Below are 16,649 nucleotides of genomic sequence, written 5' to 3'. Positions count from 1 at the left end.
ACAGATTAATTTATGGTCAACCGCTTGAAGATTCCTGTTGTCACGTGCTCCTCATGATTCGCGTTGCTTCCACCACGCGTCTCAGTCTCGGAACCCTTATTTCCGAGATCATCTCAGACGAGCAGTGGAGATCGCACGCGAGCGGTTGTCGAGTCGGCGGCTACGTTGACCGATTCATGGCGACCGCAACATCCGCCACCTACCGCCGTTTACCGCTTTCCGACACCGCGTGGCTTCAAGTAGAGACGACGACACGACCAAACACCATCGTCGACCCTCTCTCTTTTGTTGCAGGCATATTTCCAACCACAGGTTCATTTCTTCCCCCTCTTTTTTCTATTGAATTTATTAGTAGGATTTCGGGAGACCTTTTTTTTTTCTTTTTGAATCTATCTGCGCTGGTATTAGTTTCCACTGGGCAATCTGTTCGATAAAAAAATTAATAGCCAAACAGCCATATCTGTTGATGCAATCTCAGTGAAAACAGGGCGATCGTGTTTTCCCTTTCCTTGTTAGGGTTTCTTAATTAGCCTTGGTGCAAATTGTTCTTTGATATGCAAAATCATATATCACAGGAGAGAAAACATTATACTTCGTTATCTATAAAAGAGAATTTAGGTTGTAGTTGGGATACTTGGTTAAAAATTGAAATCTGTATAAAATAGGAATTTGCTCTGATCCAAGTGTTAAACTGTTCGGTTTACCCTTTTAAGGGGAATAAAAAAAAATCGATTTTTTTTTTAAATTTATGTGCGTAATTTGTTAGATAAAATCGATTCACTAGAGTTCCTCCTTTTGGCGTAAGCTCTGAGGAAACAGGGATCTTGTATTCCTTTACCTACTTAGGATTTCCAAACAGATCTTTCTAAAGAATTCTTCTTTGAAATGCAAACTTTAATTTCAGAGGACTGAATTTATTGACGATATTGGTTAATTTTATTTTCTATTGTTTCAACGTTTTTCTTGTTTCTGATTAAAAGAAAAACAAGGTTAAAGACCTATGGTTCATAGAAGAATAGGAAAGAGAAGAAATTATAGGAACATATAAAAATAGAACTATTCACTTCAATCGAATTTGGACTTGTCTAGTTTATTTTTCCTAAACTCAGTCGAGAAAGCATATAAACTAGAGTACTCTTTGTCTAGGTAGCAACACATCTAGTATGAATCAACCCACTCGGATCATGTTGGACACAAAAGCATGTCTCCAATTTAAACATTTATCACCATCCTTGATTATAGTGTTTGAATATCAAGTGACAATACTGGACTTTTTTTGGTTCTCAGGAATCTTGTGGGTTTGCTGCAAGCACCTTACAAACTGTGACCTTAAGGAGTCAGATTTATCAGCCCTGTTTAAGGATCAGGTTCTGGTTTTGAGATTTGATTTCTTAATATGGAGCATAATTAACATGTAAGATAGGTTAAAATCTCTTGTCAACTTTCTCCTTGCGTCCCTTAATGTCTCCTTGTTGCATCTGACACTTCAACATGTGTTGATATCTGATTCCTATGACCATAACCATATGGTAAGACACTAGGTACAAATGGGAAACACCTAATTTTTTTTTATGAAATAGAGATTTTACTAAATGATATAATATTGAAATATGGAGATCTGTTAGAGCTATAGTAGTTTGTGGATAATTTGCTAATCCATTATTGACCTCTGATACCTCTTGCCCATTCCTATTGGGAAATGAAATATTTTTCCAATTAAGTGCAAGGACCACTATTAGAGAGAAAAGAGAGAACACTGTTGTCTGACATCTATTGCAGATTTCAAATAGTTTCTTCACTAGCGTAATTGGTTGAGTTAGTGCTAGAAACCTACTTTGAGAACTAATTTTGATAATTCAGACGTTGTTTTGTTTTATAAAATTTGACATTTATTGTATTTAAAAGTTGCTAGGCTGACTTGCTTGAAAGAGCAAAAAAATTCCTTCCCTTAATTTTAACTGGAAGAGCAAGTTGATCTGGTTTTGCCATGTAAGCTGCTGTTATTTATAGGACTTAGATTAGATCAATGTTCAAGTAGAAGATGTTGCTTTTGAATGGGTTGTTTTAACACTGTTAGTCAGGAATTAGACTCAGTTGAGGGGGCATCTTGCAATTTTTTCAGTTTAACTTTCAATAATAAAAAATTAGGTTGTTTTATACTATGTTGGTTATAGCGATATGATTGTTTTATCTAATCTTAGGTGAAGATGAAAATTGATATTTCTTTGTCAAACATGCAGCTATATCGGATCCATGACAAACTCAATAGGTGAAAAGAAGGTAATCAAGATTGATGTTAGTTCAGACACAGTGTGCCCTTGGTGTTTTGTGGGTAAGCAGAACCTTCAAAAGGCTATGGATTCAGCAAAGGATCAATTTGATTTTGAGGTTTTTTTTATCCTTCCAAGTTGAATCCATGTATCCTTTCTTCAGTTACCTACTTTTGATTATTTTTGATGTTTCCTTTCAATGTTTCATGTTTTTTCTCACCATCAGGTAAGGTGGCATCCATTCTTTCTCAACCCCAATGCACCAAAAGAAGGAGTGAGAAAGACTGACTTTTATAAACAGAAGTTTGGGCCTGCACAATATGAGGGAATCATCTCACGGATGACAAAGGTTATATTGCAGTTGTTGTGTTTGGATTTTAGTTGCTTATATGACCAGTCAATATGTATGGCCTTAGAGTTTTTGTGTTGCAGGTATTTCAAAGCCTTGGATTTCAGTATGATACTTCTGGGTTGACGTAAGTGGATCAGACAGTTTTGAACTTGCTAAGTATAAGCATTAAGATGGTTATATTAACACAAGTTGATTCAGGGGAAATACAATGGATAGCCACAGGCTTATAACATATGCTTCAACTCAAGGCTATGACAAACAAAATGCTCTTGTAGAGGAGCTGTTTCTCAATTACTTCTGTCAGGGAAAGTATATCGGAGATAGGTATGAAAATATCTAAACAATGAGAAAGGAATTATGCAATGGGCCATTTGGAGTTCTTTTTATTGGTTGCAATGTAAATAGTTTGTTCGAGCTTTTTAATTTTCCTTTTGCAAAAAAAAAAGTTTATTCTTATATAAGAGTTTAATATGTTTTTCCTTGATATGTAATTTAATGTAAATAATAGCCGTTATTTAAACAACCACCTATATGCTTTCTTATTGTTTGGTGCATGCTTGTGCCAAGCTGAGTGTTTATTTGAAGGTGATCATGTTACTGTTGGAAAAAGCATCTTGCTTGCAAGGTGGGGTCAATGATGACTTCTTTGAAACCTTGATTTCCATCAACTAAAAAATAAATTGTTATTGTATTTATGATAAAATTTGATGGTTTTCTATTGATTTCTCCCCTAATATGTACTCTGAAAGAAGTTGCCTTATTCATGTTAAATAGAAAAAAATTTATTGCCTTTGTTTTTTGCCCTAATATTACAGTGACACCAACAAACAAATTATTTAGTGCTCTTTCCTTGGAAAAAGAAAGAGAAGGGGGTGCTTGATGCTTCCCATACTCTTTTCTTGGATCTCATGACAAACAGTTATTGTAGAGTACTTGGTGTTTATGAACAGTAATGATTAGATGTTCTTTTTTTTTTGTGAATATGGTTATCTTAAGCAATAACATACAGGCAAGTTCTTTTGGATGCTGCACAAAAAGTCGGCATAGGAGGAGCAGCAGAACTGCTTGAAGATCCTACAAAGGGGATCGAGGAGGTGTGATGCTAATAACAATTTGTTCTCAATTTCTTTTAAACTTCTGACTTCATTTTTGTGGTTAAACTATTTGTCAAAATTATTTGCTTTGCTATTCAAAAGGTCCAGGAAGAATTTGAAAAGTATTCCTCAGGTATCAACGGAGTCCCGCACTATGTGGTAAGAGATTCTCACTGAACATTTCATTTGTCCTATTTCTGGATCTTTTGTGACTCCTTTATACTTACCCCATGATCTGTTTCTTCCATCAGATAAATGGGAAGTACAAGCTCAGTGGTGGCCAACCTCCTGAGGTGTTCCTGAAAGCATTCGAAGCAGCCGCAAATGATGCGTCTTTCTAATTCTACAACAGCCCGCTCAATGTCGCTACAAGCAACTTGTTTGCTATACAAATTTCCAGCAATGATTGAAGTATAATAAGCTGATGAACTCTATTAAACACTACTGTCAGTTCCCTTTGTAGATCTGTGAATGCTTAGGGATACATGTTGTACCTACAGGTCTCAATGCCTCTTGAATGTTGGGTTTCTCTTCTAATGATGTATGGTTGGGAATTTCTTTTTGCTTTACTCTGGTCGTCTTATGTATACAGTCTTGATGATACTAATAAGTTCCAAACTTGGTCACGAACTTATCGCTTGCCATGATTCAGAGCATCGGCTTTTACAGCATAAACGAAATCCTATAGCACAAAATTTATTTCAACTCAATTTTCGATTCGCTATCTCATGCTTCAAAATTTTATTGGATAAAATTTGAAAGATGTTAATTGATGTAAAAGTGTTGATCGTTGTTATTGATGTCTTGGTATTTATTTCATCTTCATCACTTTATATATATATATCAATCAATCAATCAAAAAACATTCAGTCAGCTTTATATCTTTGTTTTTGTGTATACTGATAAGCCTATGACAATAATAATTCACAAAAATAACAAATTTTTTTATGACATATAATTCGTTCAAGTGGGAGAATATGTAAAATACCAAAACTGTTTTGAATAATATATCCATTTTTTTTAAATGTGGAGAATCTTAAAAAAAGAATCATTTCGATTGATAGCAACTTCTGATAATAATGGAGCATAAATTAATCTAAATGTCATATATATATATATATATATATATATATATATATATATATATATATATATATATATATATATAAAGTTTTTAGGTTTCGGATCAGAGGGATGTGTACAAAAAATCATTAGTTTTCTGATTACATGTATAACCTTTCTAAGGTATATTTATTTATAGTTGAATAATACTTTGGAAGGTTTCATATGCAAAGATCCCACTATTTGATTCCTTGCGTCAGGTAATGCCGCCGCGGGAGGTTTTCCCGCTCTTAACACTCGCAAGTGAAGGAGGACGCGAAGCCAATCCCGCCTCTACACCTGTAATGAGGCAACGGGAATAATTAGCAGCCGCCGTCCCAATCTCCATTCACACCCCTTTCGCTCCGCTCCGATACAGCTCCCCCGCCCTCTCCCGACCGTCTCCTCTGCCCAACCATCGCTTCCTCGCCAACCCCCCATCTACTTCTTGAGGTACCTCTTCGATTCTTCCTCACATCGATTACTTGCTGTGGATCACATCACCGGACAAGCACCAGACGCTCCGCTGTCGATCTACGGTTCAATTCCTCTGTCTAGGGGGGCAATTGCTGTACCTTTCGCATCACCGTTTTTCGATTCGCGGTTATCATATCCACATCTTCTCGCTCGATTCTTCATCCAGAAGACAGAAGCATATCTTTTACAGTCTGAGGCTTTGAAGGTACATCAATTTTCCCTTGATTTATGTATCCGATGTTCGGTCTTCCGATTACTGTTCCATCTAGCTGCTCTCTCATGATTTTGCTACAAGTTGCATCTTGAATCCATAGTCGACAGGAATGCATCAGATATGCATGTGATAAATGCGAAAATTGTAGCCTTTTCTCGCTTTTACAGAAAGATATGGTTCAAGGATTTGTAAATGAAAAATCTGGAATCCATTCATCTTTTTCTTCTTTCACCATGTTTTGTAAACAGAAACCTTATCGTGTTAGACATCCCTGTTGAATGCTACATAAAAGGTCGTGCTAGGATAACTTTATCTCTTTGTCTTGGATCTGGATTTGCAAGATATGTGCGAGGCCCATTATGCAGTAATATGTTCGGATATATGAAAGTACTTGGAAATTGTTTGTTTGTTTGGAATGATTTTGTGATGTCAATAGCTTGCACAGTTCTTCTTTTTCGGAGTTTAACTCTCTGCTGAAGTTTTCAAAGGATAACAAGCTTATTTCTGGCTGGTTTCCTTATAAGAGTATATTCATCTTCATTTTTGTTATATGATAATTAAATTATGTAACTTTTGCACCAATTCATAGGATTTTTGCATATAGTGAATTTGCATGTACAGCATAACATATTCCTCCTATGTCTAATGTACCAGGTTCAAAAACTTCAAGTTTGAAGTTTGAAGTCAGCAAGATTCTTTTTGCCAATAAGGTCATCATGTTGCCTGTTTTACTGATTAATGACTGTGGAACAGTTCTGCTACCGAAAACATATGCCAAGGAGCAATGCTTTGAATTCTTCATTTGTGAAACCTTGCAAATGCTCTGAACTTTTCAAAATTTTGATAAATACATAATGCACAAATTTGGAAGGAAGTAGACATCATTTAGCTAGATATAAGTTCTGATATGTTAGATGTAAGGTAGATCTTAAACTAGTATATGCTTAGAGCATTTATTTAATCTAACAAGACTTCTAAATATATTGATATACAATATGTATGAATTTGGAGTTTCTGCTTAATATTTCGCATGTGTGTTCAAAAAGAAATTGTGACCTATTATAAATTATATTTCTGATCATGAGCCATATTAATTAAATTATACATGCTCATTATGTAAAGATTACAGCAATAAACACAAAGCATGTACTTATTAATTGTGTGTTCATGCTGTTTAGTGCCATGCTTTCTGAAAAATTGCCATGTTAGATTGTTAATACTCTGGTGTGTACATGTCCATGCTTCAGTCAATGTCAAATTCATTGACAAGCCTAACATGAATTTAAAGACAAGTACTGATATAGGGTGTGCTTTAAGGTCACAATGAACTTGTCTCACTTATCTCAGAAGACAGTTCTATCCACCTATCTCATATTTTAATATCAGTGCTCTTTTTGGTTTTATGAGATAAATTTTCGTTTTTTAATTGACATAACCAGCCAAGCAGTCACTTGAAATTAAAGTTGAAAGCTATAGTGCAATTTTTTTCACCTTTTGTTGCAACATGATCCTTTCAAGATAAGTCATCTTTTGCAGCTTATTGATACATTTCATACAAACAAATGGAACTGTAGTGTCCTATTTTTTCACATGTAAAGCCTTTTCTTGTTAATGATCATTTTGAATTTTTCTTGACATGTGCTATTTTTATGTACAGGCTTAGAGAACAAGGATATTATGGCTAGAAATGCTGATGGTGTTGATTCTACAGGTTGACTCTAAATCATTTGTTGAGTTAACGATGTTCAATGCTAACTTTACTAGACCTTTGTGTTCACAAGAGAATGCTCAAAATATTATAATTTTCACATTCATATGAAATGGAGCTCATCCTTGATCTCTGTAGGATGGACCGTTTCTAATTTGGTGAAGTTTTTTCATTTCAGTCCCATTGGTTGTTCAATGATGATGGTTCTGCATATTGATGCATAAATAAAATAGGCATGTGGCCTCTTATTTATGTTATTATAACATTATACTAAGAATACTACATAAGGTATCCCAAATTTAATCAAGATTTATGCATCTGTTTCAATTAGTTAATTATATTAATTGAGTGTAAGTTGAGAGCTTGCTAAATATGTTGAGCAATATCTTCATTTTTTGCTAACTTTAAAGGAATCTAGTAAAACTGATGTAAGGTGCTTAAGATTTATAATTTGGCAGCACTTCCATAATTTAACATACCAATACAAGCCATCATGGACTTTCTGTTTGTCTGTGAGTGCATAGGATTAACTCCTTGATTTTTTGGCATGCTGTTTGATGAAATTATGCAGTGGCATTGCTTATGTTGCCTGATAGGAGCTGGTACAGTTAACATGCCCAACTTTTGTGTGGAAGATTAATTTGCATATGTTAAATCATCAAAGGTTGCAACATTGCAGTAAGTTTGTTAGAGAAAGATACCCTTAATTATAAGCCATCCTAGAAATGGATTGAATTGTGCTGTCATTTGAAAATCAGCTTTTTGTGTCTCCACATCCTCCAGTGACTCTGACCACATGACTTTTGGTATCAAGCATTACCCTAGTCAAATTTATAAATGGTGTGTGATGGTCATCTAACAAATTAGCAATTAAGGGTATTTGTGATTATTTGAAGAGTGAAGACTGCAGGCACCATTGCGGGTGCAACAAGCTCAAAGCGCACCACTGACATAAAATTACATTATAAAAAAAAATTGATTTCTTAATGAGATTTCAAATACTAAATATACATATATAGAATTAAGTTAGCACATAAGTTCCATGTGAAATGATGACTTGCAATTTCAAATATAAAAAAGAAATTTAGTCATGCTTGACCTATACAATATAAAAATATTTAAAATAACAAAAACTGACAGGATCATCCATCATCAACAATATTATTAATAAAAAGTTGGGATACTAAGGATATTCACAGAAAAAAATTGGGTCAAAAAGTTTTATTAAGATTGATTTAAGTTAATTTGATTCATTAACTTGGGTGTTAAATTATGTCAATTGCTAAAAAAGACTCTTTATTGTAAATCAACCACTCAAGACCTTTGCTAAGCAACTGCAGTAGCGGCCAAAAGCTTACCGCAATTGCCACGGGCCAAAAAGGCAATTAGCATCCGCTATGCTTGTAGGCCACCACCTTTTGTCATTACGATGGTTATTGTTAGCCATTCAACCATCTCTTAACTATTAACAAAACATTCGCTTCACATTCCTGATTTAACTATTTACACCAAAATTTAAGTGAAATTGAGAAATCACAATATAAAAACGTTTTTAGCAGTTTTTATGACCAATTTATTTCTATGTTCATGATTTTGCAATTTTTTAATAGTTCCCATTATGAAATCTTTCTGCATCCATCACTTCTATGGGTGTCTATTTATGGTAATAATTACTTTGTCCCATAGACTGAATTTTGGAGCCTTGGGTCGTAATCTCTGGATTCATTATATCAAAGCTCTCTTCGTAGTAGTCTCTAGTTAAACTCTTCCTCACCCTTTGGTTATGCAATCATCAAACTCTCTTGCCTCGTTTTGTCATAATTTCCTCCACATGGATTATGTCGTTGCTAATCAACATATGCCACACACTGTATGAAATCCTAATGATCTATGCAATAGTTTCTTATGTAAGGCTCAAGCACCACTCTGTCAACTTTAATATTCCTTTGTCCCACAGACTGCCTTATCACCTTGTTGTACCTGAAATCCAATTATGATTGATTATTTGACTGCCATTGTTCACCTAATGTCTTTCATGGCCTCCATCAGAATGCTTTTCTCTTTCATTTTGACATACTCATTTCCAGTGGCCGATCAATTTTTTCCATCTTCTTAGCCACCCTCGAGACATTTTATTTTGATCTTGTCAAGCTGTTGATTCCAAGTTTCTCAAGTTTAATCATGGATGTGATTCATTTTCACGTTCAGGTCTCATCCACTTATTCACATGAATGGCGATGGCATCTTCTTCGTTGTTTGTTTGATGGTATACATAGAAGGCTTGACCAAACTTGTGTTTAAAGCTTTTATAATTCCCTTTAGAGCTTGTGTTGGAGGAAAAATTATAATAGTTAAATTAGGTCAAATATAGTCTGTACTTCTGTAACTAGACCTAGTCAATGAGCTTTCCTTGTCTAGTGCATACAATCATTGTGCTAAGCAAATTCCATTTATCTGCCCACATCAGTATTAGGGAACTTTGGATTTTGCTTATTAATAGGCAATATAGCTTTAAAGGTACTTGTTTATGGGTTTGTATGAGGCCCTAGCTGGGCATGCACTAAAGACAATGAGGTAAGATCATGTACTAATAAATAGAACATTAGTAGTCATCTTCTTTGAGTGATCACAATGGGTCTTTCGTTGTGATTTTTTTGGAAATTATTTTGCTCTTGTATGTGGAAGTTGTTTTCTCCAAGCTATAGATGAGAATATCCATGTTTTAGTTGTGATTCTTATTTTGTTTTCACATACTTTCTTTTTAAGAATATTCACCTAAACATTTTCTTCTATTTGTTTGTTACTCTTTCTGTATGCTTCTGTTTTTCTTTTCCTTTGACGAAACTTCAACTAAACATTTCCTTAGCAACTAAACTTCAACAAATTATTCTAATTTAGGAATATTTGTTCTGCTTCTAGTCCTTGGCATATTGTCATGACTAAAGATTTAACTGGCTTTTCAGGTATAAAGAGGAAGGTCAGAGGGAGACCTTCCAAAAAGAAAGAGAAAATAACAAATGACTCATCTACGGAACAAGAAGCAGTGGCAAGTTTTATTGAGGATCTTGGTAACAACCTTGAGAATGGTGAAGAGGTTGTCACTCGCAAGAGGCCAAAGCGAGCAGCTGCCTGTTCAAATTTCAAAGAGAAACACATAAAGTTATCTGATGGATCTTTGTTAGTTGAGATAAAGAAAAATCAAGTAGAGAAAGATGAGATTGTTGCAGTTCAGATGACCAAACTTGGACCAGATGATATCCCACCATGTAGAAAGCTTGTGGATTTTATCTTGCATGATGCTGATGGAAACATGCAACCATTTGAAATGTCTGAAATAGATGATATTTTCATAACTGCTGTTGTTATGCCCTTGGATGATAATTTGGAAAAAGTGAAAGAAAGAGGAATAAAATGTGAAGGATTTGGGCGGATAGAATCTTGGTCAATTTCTGGTTATGATGATGGATCACCAGTAATTTGGCTCTCAACTAACTCTGCTGACTATGAATGTGTGAAGCCTGCAAGCATTTATAGGAAATTTTATGATCTTTTTCATGAGAAGGCCAGCATATGTGTGGAAATTTACAGAAAACTCGCCAGATCGGTTGGTGGAAATCCAGACTTGAGTCTGGAAGAGTTGATTGCTGCAGTACTCCGTTCAGTTGGTGGAACCAAGAGCTTTTCTAGTGGATTAACTAGTAGAGATTTTGTTATCTCTCTTGGTGATTTTGTATACAACCAACTAGTTGGATTAGATGAGACTTCAGGAAACAATGATGTCCAGTTGGCTACACTACCAACTCTTGTTGCTTTGAGAGATAAATGCAGAAGAAGAACAGCATTTAACAAATCATCAAATATCCCTAATGGGAGTTTGAAGATCAAGGAAGGAGACAAAATGGAGGTCATTGAAGATGAGGATGTGAAATTAGCACGCCTTTTGCAGGAAGAAGAGGATTGGAAATCAATGAGGCAGCGAAGGGGTCGTCATGCTATGACTTCTCAAAAGAACATCTACATAAAGATCAGTGAGGCAGAAATAGCTAATGATTATCCCTTGCCTTCATATTACATACCTTCTGTCCAAGAAACGGATGAATATATCTTTTTTGACAGTGATAGTGTGTCCTATCTTGATCTTCCGAAAAGAGTTCTTAACAATTGGGCTTTGTATAACTCTGACTCGAGACTCATTTCTTTGGAACTTCTCCCAATGAAACCTTGTGCAGAGGTCGATGTGATGATTTTTGGATCTGGGATAATGAGAGAAGATGATGGTAGTGGGTACTTTTTCGAGACTGGCTCAGGCCAGTCTTCTTTGAGTGTATCTGAATGTGTGGATAATGAAGGGATTCCAGTCTATCTGAGTGCAATAAAGGAATGGATGATTGAGTTTGGCTCTTCAATGATTTTCATCTCAATTCGGACAGATATGGCCTGGTATTACTTATCAATGATTCAATGATCTTTCTTGATCCCATAATACATGCTATTTTCCTTATTCTTGAACAAAGTAGAATTGATTTACTCTTATGAGCTGTCTAATGTTCCATACCGCGTACACTATAAGTAATATAATATAAGCAAGGTCTTGAGCATTACAGGGTCATGTTTATCCTACCTTGCAGTACCATTTTAGTTGAATATATTCTTAGTTTAATGACATTCTTGGTACTATGTATGTCTTTTGATCACAGGTACAGGCTAGGGAAACCATCCAAGAAATATGCTCCGTGGTATGAACCAGTCCTTAAAACTGCAAGACTTGCCATTAGTATAATCACTTTGTTGAAAGAACAAAGCAGGGCTTCAAAGCTTTCTTTCATCGATGTGATCAAGAAAGTGGCGGAGTTTGACAAAAGCCATCCTGCTTATGTATCATCGAATATGGCACTGGTTGAGAGATATGTTGTTGTACATGGGCAGATTATTCTTCAACAATTTGCTGAATACCCAGATGAGACAATTCGGAAGTGTGCTTTTGTAATGCGCCTTTCAGAGAAGATGGAAGAGAGACATCATACCAAACTTGTCATGAAGAAAAGAGTTACAATGCAGAAAGAAGCAAACTTAAACCCAAATGCGGTAGTAAAACCTCTTTTGTCTAAGAGAAAGGTGATGAGAGCTACTACAACAAGGCTCATCAATAAGATTTGGGGAGATTACTATTCTATTCATTTTCCTGAGGATTCAAAGGATAGCGAAGCTCATGATTCTAAAGAAGTTGAGGAGCAGCAAGATACCGAAGAGGAAGAAGCAGACGATGACAGCATATTGGTTGATGAGGAAAAGGCTTCAACATCATGCTCATTTATGCACTCTGGTAAGTTTAAACCTGCATCTAAGGAAACAAAGTGGGAAGGGGAGCCAACTGGCAAAATGGACTCTGGGGAAGCTCTTTACAAATGTGCATTTGTTCATGGGCATTGGGTTGCTGTTGGTAGAGCAGCAATTGTTGAAGCTAATGAATTATCAGAAGTGCCAGCTATATTGTTTCTGGAGTATATGTTTGAAAAGCATGATGGTACAAAAATGTTACATGGAAGGGTGATGCAGAAGGGGTTAGAGACTATTCTTGGAAATGCAGCAGATGAGAGGGAGGTCTTCCTTACCAATAACTGTATGGAAATTGAATTAGGATATATTAGGGAACCTGTAAGTGTGGAAATCCAGTCACGACAATGGGGACACAAGTTCAGGAAGGAGTATGCAAATGCTGATAAGATCGATAGGGGAAAGGCAGAAGAGAGAAAAAAGAAAGGACTACCAGTGGAATTCTACTGTAAAAGCTTATATTGGCCAGAGAGGGGTGGGTTCTTTACTCTTCCTTATAAAAGTTTGGGCCTTGGAACCGGTGTTTGTGACTCATGTGAACAAAAGGTTTCCCAGCAAGATGAATTTCTAATAAGCTCCAAGACTTGTTTTATCTATAAAAAGTCTGAGTACAATGTGCATGACTTTCTGTACATCAGACCTCAATTTTTTGCCAAGGAAAAGGAGGAGGATGGTGGAACACACAAGGCTGGTAGAAATGTGGGACTAAAAGCATTTGTAGTGTGCCATTTGTTGGAAATTCAGACATCTCTAGGATGTAAGGAACCTACCCCAAAATCAACCCAGGTTAGAGTAGGGAGATTTTACAGGCCAGAAGATGTTTCTACAACAAAAGGCTATAGTTCTGATATTAGAGAAGTAAGCCTCTCTCTCTCTCTCTCTCTCTCTCTCTCTCTCTCTCATAATTTTCACTTTCTTATTCTATTGGATTATAGATGTAACGTTATGTAGAAGTACATTGTTGGACAGTAGAAAATAATCAAGCGTCTTAGTTAACCATTCTTTGCAATTTGGTTCCACCAAAACTCATTGTAGAACTCTTTGAATGAATGAAATCCAGGTCTATTACAGTGAAGAGGTTCTGATGGTACCTGTAGAAATGATAGAAGGTAAATGTGTCGTCCGAAGGAAAATTGATTTTCCAAATATGGAGCCTCCTTTTATAATGGATCATGTATTCTTCTGTGAGTATGCTTATGATCCTGTTAAAGGATCCCTTAAGCAGGTATTCCATTTAATCTTAAGTTGATTAGCCTCACTCTGAAACTTTTCTGGCCATCGTTTATTTGACTGGATAACATCATGCTTGACATGCAGTTGTCTGCGAATGTAAAGCTTATCTCATTGAGAAAGCACACAGCTTCTTCTGCTTCAAAAAGGTTAAAGGGTAAGGAGAAGTGTAAAGAAAATATGCAAGATGACTCTGATCAACAGAAAGGTCTGCACAAAGAAAATTGCTTGGCTACTTTAGATATTTTTGCTGGTTGCGGAGGCTTGTCAGAGGGATTGCAGAAATCCGGTAAGCCCTTAATTCTATATACTTATTTAAGTTTGAAGATTAAGGAGGTGGTATTTTGACATTCATGGAAGAGATAAATCATTCAAGTTTCAAAACCTCAGGTGTTTCATTTACAAAATGGGCAATCGAATATGAACAACCAGCTGGTGAAGCGTTTAGTGTTAATCATCCGGAAGCATTGGTGTTTATAGACAATTGCAATGTTATCTTGAGGTGAGTTGTTTTGTAAATAATCTGTGTATTCACCTCCTCGGCAACTACCAAATTGGATCCACATATTTGTTTACTTGTTATCAATAACTTGCATGGATTTAAATGCAGGGCGATAATGGAAAGGTGTGGGGATGCAGACGATTGCAACTCGACACCTGAGGCTGCAGAGTTGGCAGCTGCATTCGACGATGAGAAGATTAAGAATCTGCCAGTGCCTGGTGAAGTAGATTTTATAAACGGAGGCCCTCCATGTCAGGTCAGCTTTTTATGTATCTGCCAAATGCCATCTTATCGGCTGTTAGAAGTTGTTAAAAGTCTTCTTGAAGTCTAGAACGTAAAGTTGCCTTTACACTCGTGTCTTTTTCGTTTGTCAGGGATTTTCTGGCATGAATAGATTTAATCAGAGCACTTGGAGTAAAGTTCAGTGTGAGATGATTTTGGCATTTCTTTCTTTTGCCGAATATTTTCGGCCAAGGTACTTCCTTTTGGAGAATGTCAGGAACTTTGTATCTTTCAACAAAGGACAAACATTCAGATTGACTCTAGCTTCACTTCTAGCTATGGGTTATCAGGTATGGATCACCTTCTATTTTCTTGGTAAAATGCCAAATCATACTATCATATCGATTCTTGGATGTCTTGATCTGTTTAGTCAAGCCTGAACTTTGGTTTGGAATTCTACTACCGACTTGTGTCCATTCTCTGGACAATTTCATGGCTTTTTAGGTGCGCTTTGGTATTCTAGAAGCCGGAGCCTATGGTGTTTCACAGTCGAGGAAAAGGGCACTTATTTGGGCCGCTTCTCCAGATGAGACTCTTCCAGAGTGGCCAGAACCCATGCACGTCTTTGCTGGCTCTGAGCTTAGGATATCCATGCCTTGTGGTGTGCATTATGCTGCTGTCAAGAGCACTGCTGGAGGAGCACCATTCCGATCGATAACTGTTCGTGATACAATTGGGGATCTCCCACCGGTGCAGAATGGAGCTTCCAAATCTCCTATTGACGTAATCATTCTCCCTCCCTTTTAATTCGTATAACTGATGCCCAAAATTGCTTTGCATCTCTCTATTATTATTATTATTTTTTGTCAGTTCGTGAAAATTTAGTCAAGTCTAGTTTCACTCATGGAATGTGCTTAAGTAGCCCGCTGTAGTTCCTTGATGCATCTCAATTTGCTCTCGTCTATTTTCATTGTAGTATGGAAGTGAGCCTACTTCTTGGTTCCAAAAGCAAATAAGAGGGAACACGATGGTTCTAAATGATCACATATCAAAAGAGATGAATGAGTTAAATCTCGTAAGATGTCAGCATATCCCAAAGCGTGCAGGTGCTGACTGGCATGATCTCCCAGATGAAAAGGTGATCCCTTCTTTTATGTCCATGTCTCCATAAAGTTCACTCTATGATTTTACTGCAACTATTTCTAGCACAACTGGACTGTTACTTCATCATGATCAATGTCAACTCGATGATTGATAATTCAGCTATTCTTGGCCCACATCAGGTTAAATTATCAAGTGGTCAGACAGTTGATCTGATACCTTGGTGCCTACCAAACACAGCAAAAAGGCATAACCAGTGGAAAGGTCTGTTTGGAAGGTTGGATTGGGAAGGGAACTTTCCTACTTCAATCACAGATCCCCAACCGATGGGTAAGGTGGGAATGTGCTTTCATCCTGAACAAGATAGGATTATTACGGTCCGTGAGTGTGCACGATCTCAGGTACGCTCTTCCTCATATTTGGTTGCATATAATTTGATCGATATGACACTCAAATGACATATGATTTGGGTCATATGGTGGTGTTAACATTGGAGGGCATACTGGATCCTTTCTTGTTCTCTCTGACAGCAGCCATGGTAATGGTTGCAGGGTTTTCCCGATGGCTATCGGTTTTCTGGGAGCATACAGAACAAGCACAGACAAATTGGGAATGCTGTGCCGCCGCCACTCGCGTACGCACTCGGGAGAAAGCTCAAGGAAGCTGTGGAATCAAAGCGACCGTGAGCGTCTATCGAGCATTGCCATTGCACCAAATTTTGGTTCTGACTGCTCCCTGCAAGTATACAGTATACGCAGCCCGAATCTTGGTGTCTTCGCTACAGGTTCTACAGCTGATGATGTTAGCTTCTATTCATCTGATGCCTCACCTTATTAGGGTCGGCTTTCTACAAGTTCTATATGTGAGGAACTATGCTGATCATTATTATTCAAGTGTGGCATAAGGGATTCTTTTCCATGTCATGCAGATAGTTTGTCATAAACAAAAAATAAATAAGATTTATATGTGAGGAACTTGGATTGGTGTTTTATGCAGGTTATATGGACACCAAAAAAATGCAAATATCTTAATTATTTTAATGAA

At 36.6% G+C, this 16,649-nt stretch overlaps 2 protein-coding genes across 4 annotated transcripts; both read left to right on the top strand.

Moving 5' to 3' along the window:
• Window positions 1–132: 132 nt before the first annotated feature.
• Window positions 133–4,342, top strand: LOC135585932 (uncharacterized). 3 transcript variants are annotated; one of them, XM_065190389.1, is made up of 9 exons: window positions 133–312; window positions 1,288–1,414; window positions 2,241–2,388; window positions 2,497–2,619; window positions 2,703–2,746; window positions 2,821–2,946; window positions 3,632–3,716; window positions 3,819–3,875; window positions 3,968–4,342. In XM_065190389.1, the coding sequence occupies exons 1-9, from the start codon at window positions 177–179 to the stop codon at window positions 4,055–4,057; spliced, it is 936 nt and encodes a 311-aa protein (XP_065046461.1). In that variant the 5' UTR covers window positions 133–176; the 3' UTR covers window positions 4,058–4,342. The 3 variants fall into 3 exon arrangements, with proteins under 3 accessions (XP_065046461.1, XP_065046462.1, XP_065046463.1); XM_065190391.1 differs by having other exon boundaries at window positions 258–312; window positions 1,288–1,367; XM_065190390.1 differs by lacking the exon at window positions 1,288–1,414 and having other exon boundaries at window positions 177–312.
• A 738-nt stretch (window positions 4,343–5,080) lies between these two features.
• LOC135678064 (DNA (cytosine-5)-methyltransferase 1B-like) lies at window positions 5,081–16,570 on the top strand. The gene is made up of 13 exons (XM_065190388.1): window positions 5,081–5,499; window positions 7,166–7,219; window positions 10,180–11,656; window positions 11,914–13,408; window positions 13,611–13,775; window positions 13,868–14,069; window positions 14,171–14,282; window positions 14,391–14,538; window positions 14,657–14,854; window positions 15,009–15,287; window positions 15,481–15,642; window positions 15,788–16,006; window positions 16,157–16,570. The coding sequence occupies exons 2-13, from the start codon at window positions 7,186–7,188 to the stop codon at window positions 16,289–16,291; spliced, it is 4,626 nt and encodes a 1,541-aa protein (XP_065046460.1). The 5' UTR covers window positions 5,081–5,499; window positions 7,166–7,185; the 3' UTR covers window positions 16,292–16,570.
• Window positions 16,571–16,649: the final 79 nt, after the last annotated feature.

This window comes from Musa acuminata, chromosome BXJ1-7 (genome assembly GCF_036884655.1).
Source record: "Musa acuminata AAA Group cultivar baxijiao chromosome BXJ1-7, Cavendish_Baxijiao_AAA, whole genome shotgun sequence".
Classification (NCBI taxonomy): domain Eukaryota; kingdom Viridiplantae; phylum Streptophyta; class Magnoliopsida; order Zingiberales; family Musaceae; genus Musa; species Musa acuminata.
This window is presented reverse-complemented; position numbering and strand designations above follow the sequence as displayed.

What these genes read in the sequence shown, in the direction of transcription:
- LOC135678064 (XM_065190388.1), top strand. Translation starts at nt 7,186, where the DNA reads ATGGCTAGAAATGCTGATGGTGTTGATTCTACAG. An exon ending in TGATGGTGTTGATTCTACAG is followed by an intron (nt 7,220 to 10,179) that starts GTTGACTCTAAA and finishes CTGGCTTTTCAG; the next exon opens with GTATAAAGAGGAAGGTCAGA. An exon ending in AATTGCAATGTTATCTTGAG is followed by an intron (nt 14,283 to 14,390) that starts GTGAGTTGTTTT and finishes ATTTAAATGCAG; the next exon opens with GGCGATAATGGAAAGGTGTG.
- LOC135585932 (XM_065190389.1), top strand. Translation starts at nt 177, where the DNA reads ATGGCGACCGCAACATCCGCCACCTACCGCCGTTTACCGCTTTCCGAC. An exon ending in ATATGGAGCATAATTAACAT is followed by an intron (nt 1,415 to 2,240) that starts GTAAGATAGGTT and finishes TCAAACATGCAG; the next exon opens with CTATATCGGATCCATGACAA. An exon ending in TCATCTCACGGATGACAAAG is followed by an intron (nt 2,620 to 2,702) that starts GTTATATTGCAG and finishes TTTGTGTTGCAG; the next exon opens with GTATTTCAAAGCCTTGGATT.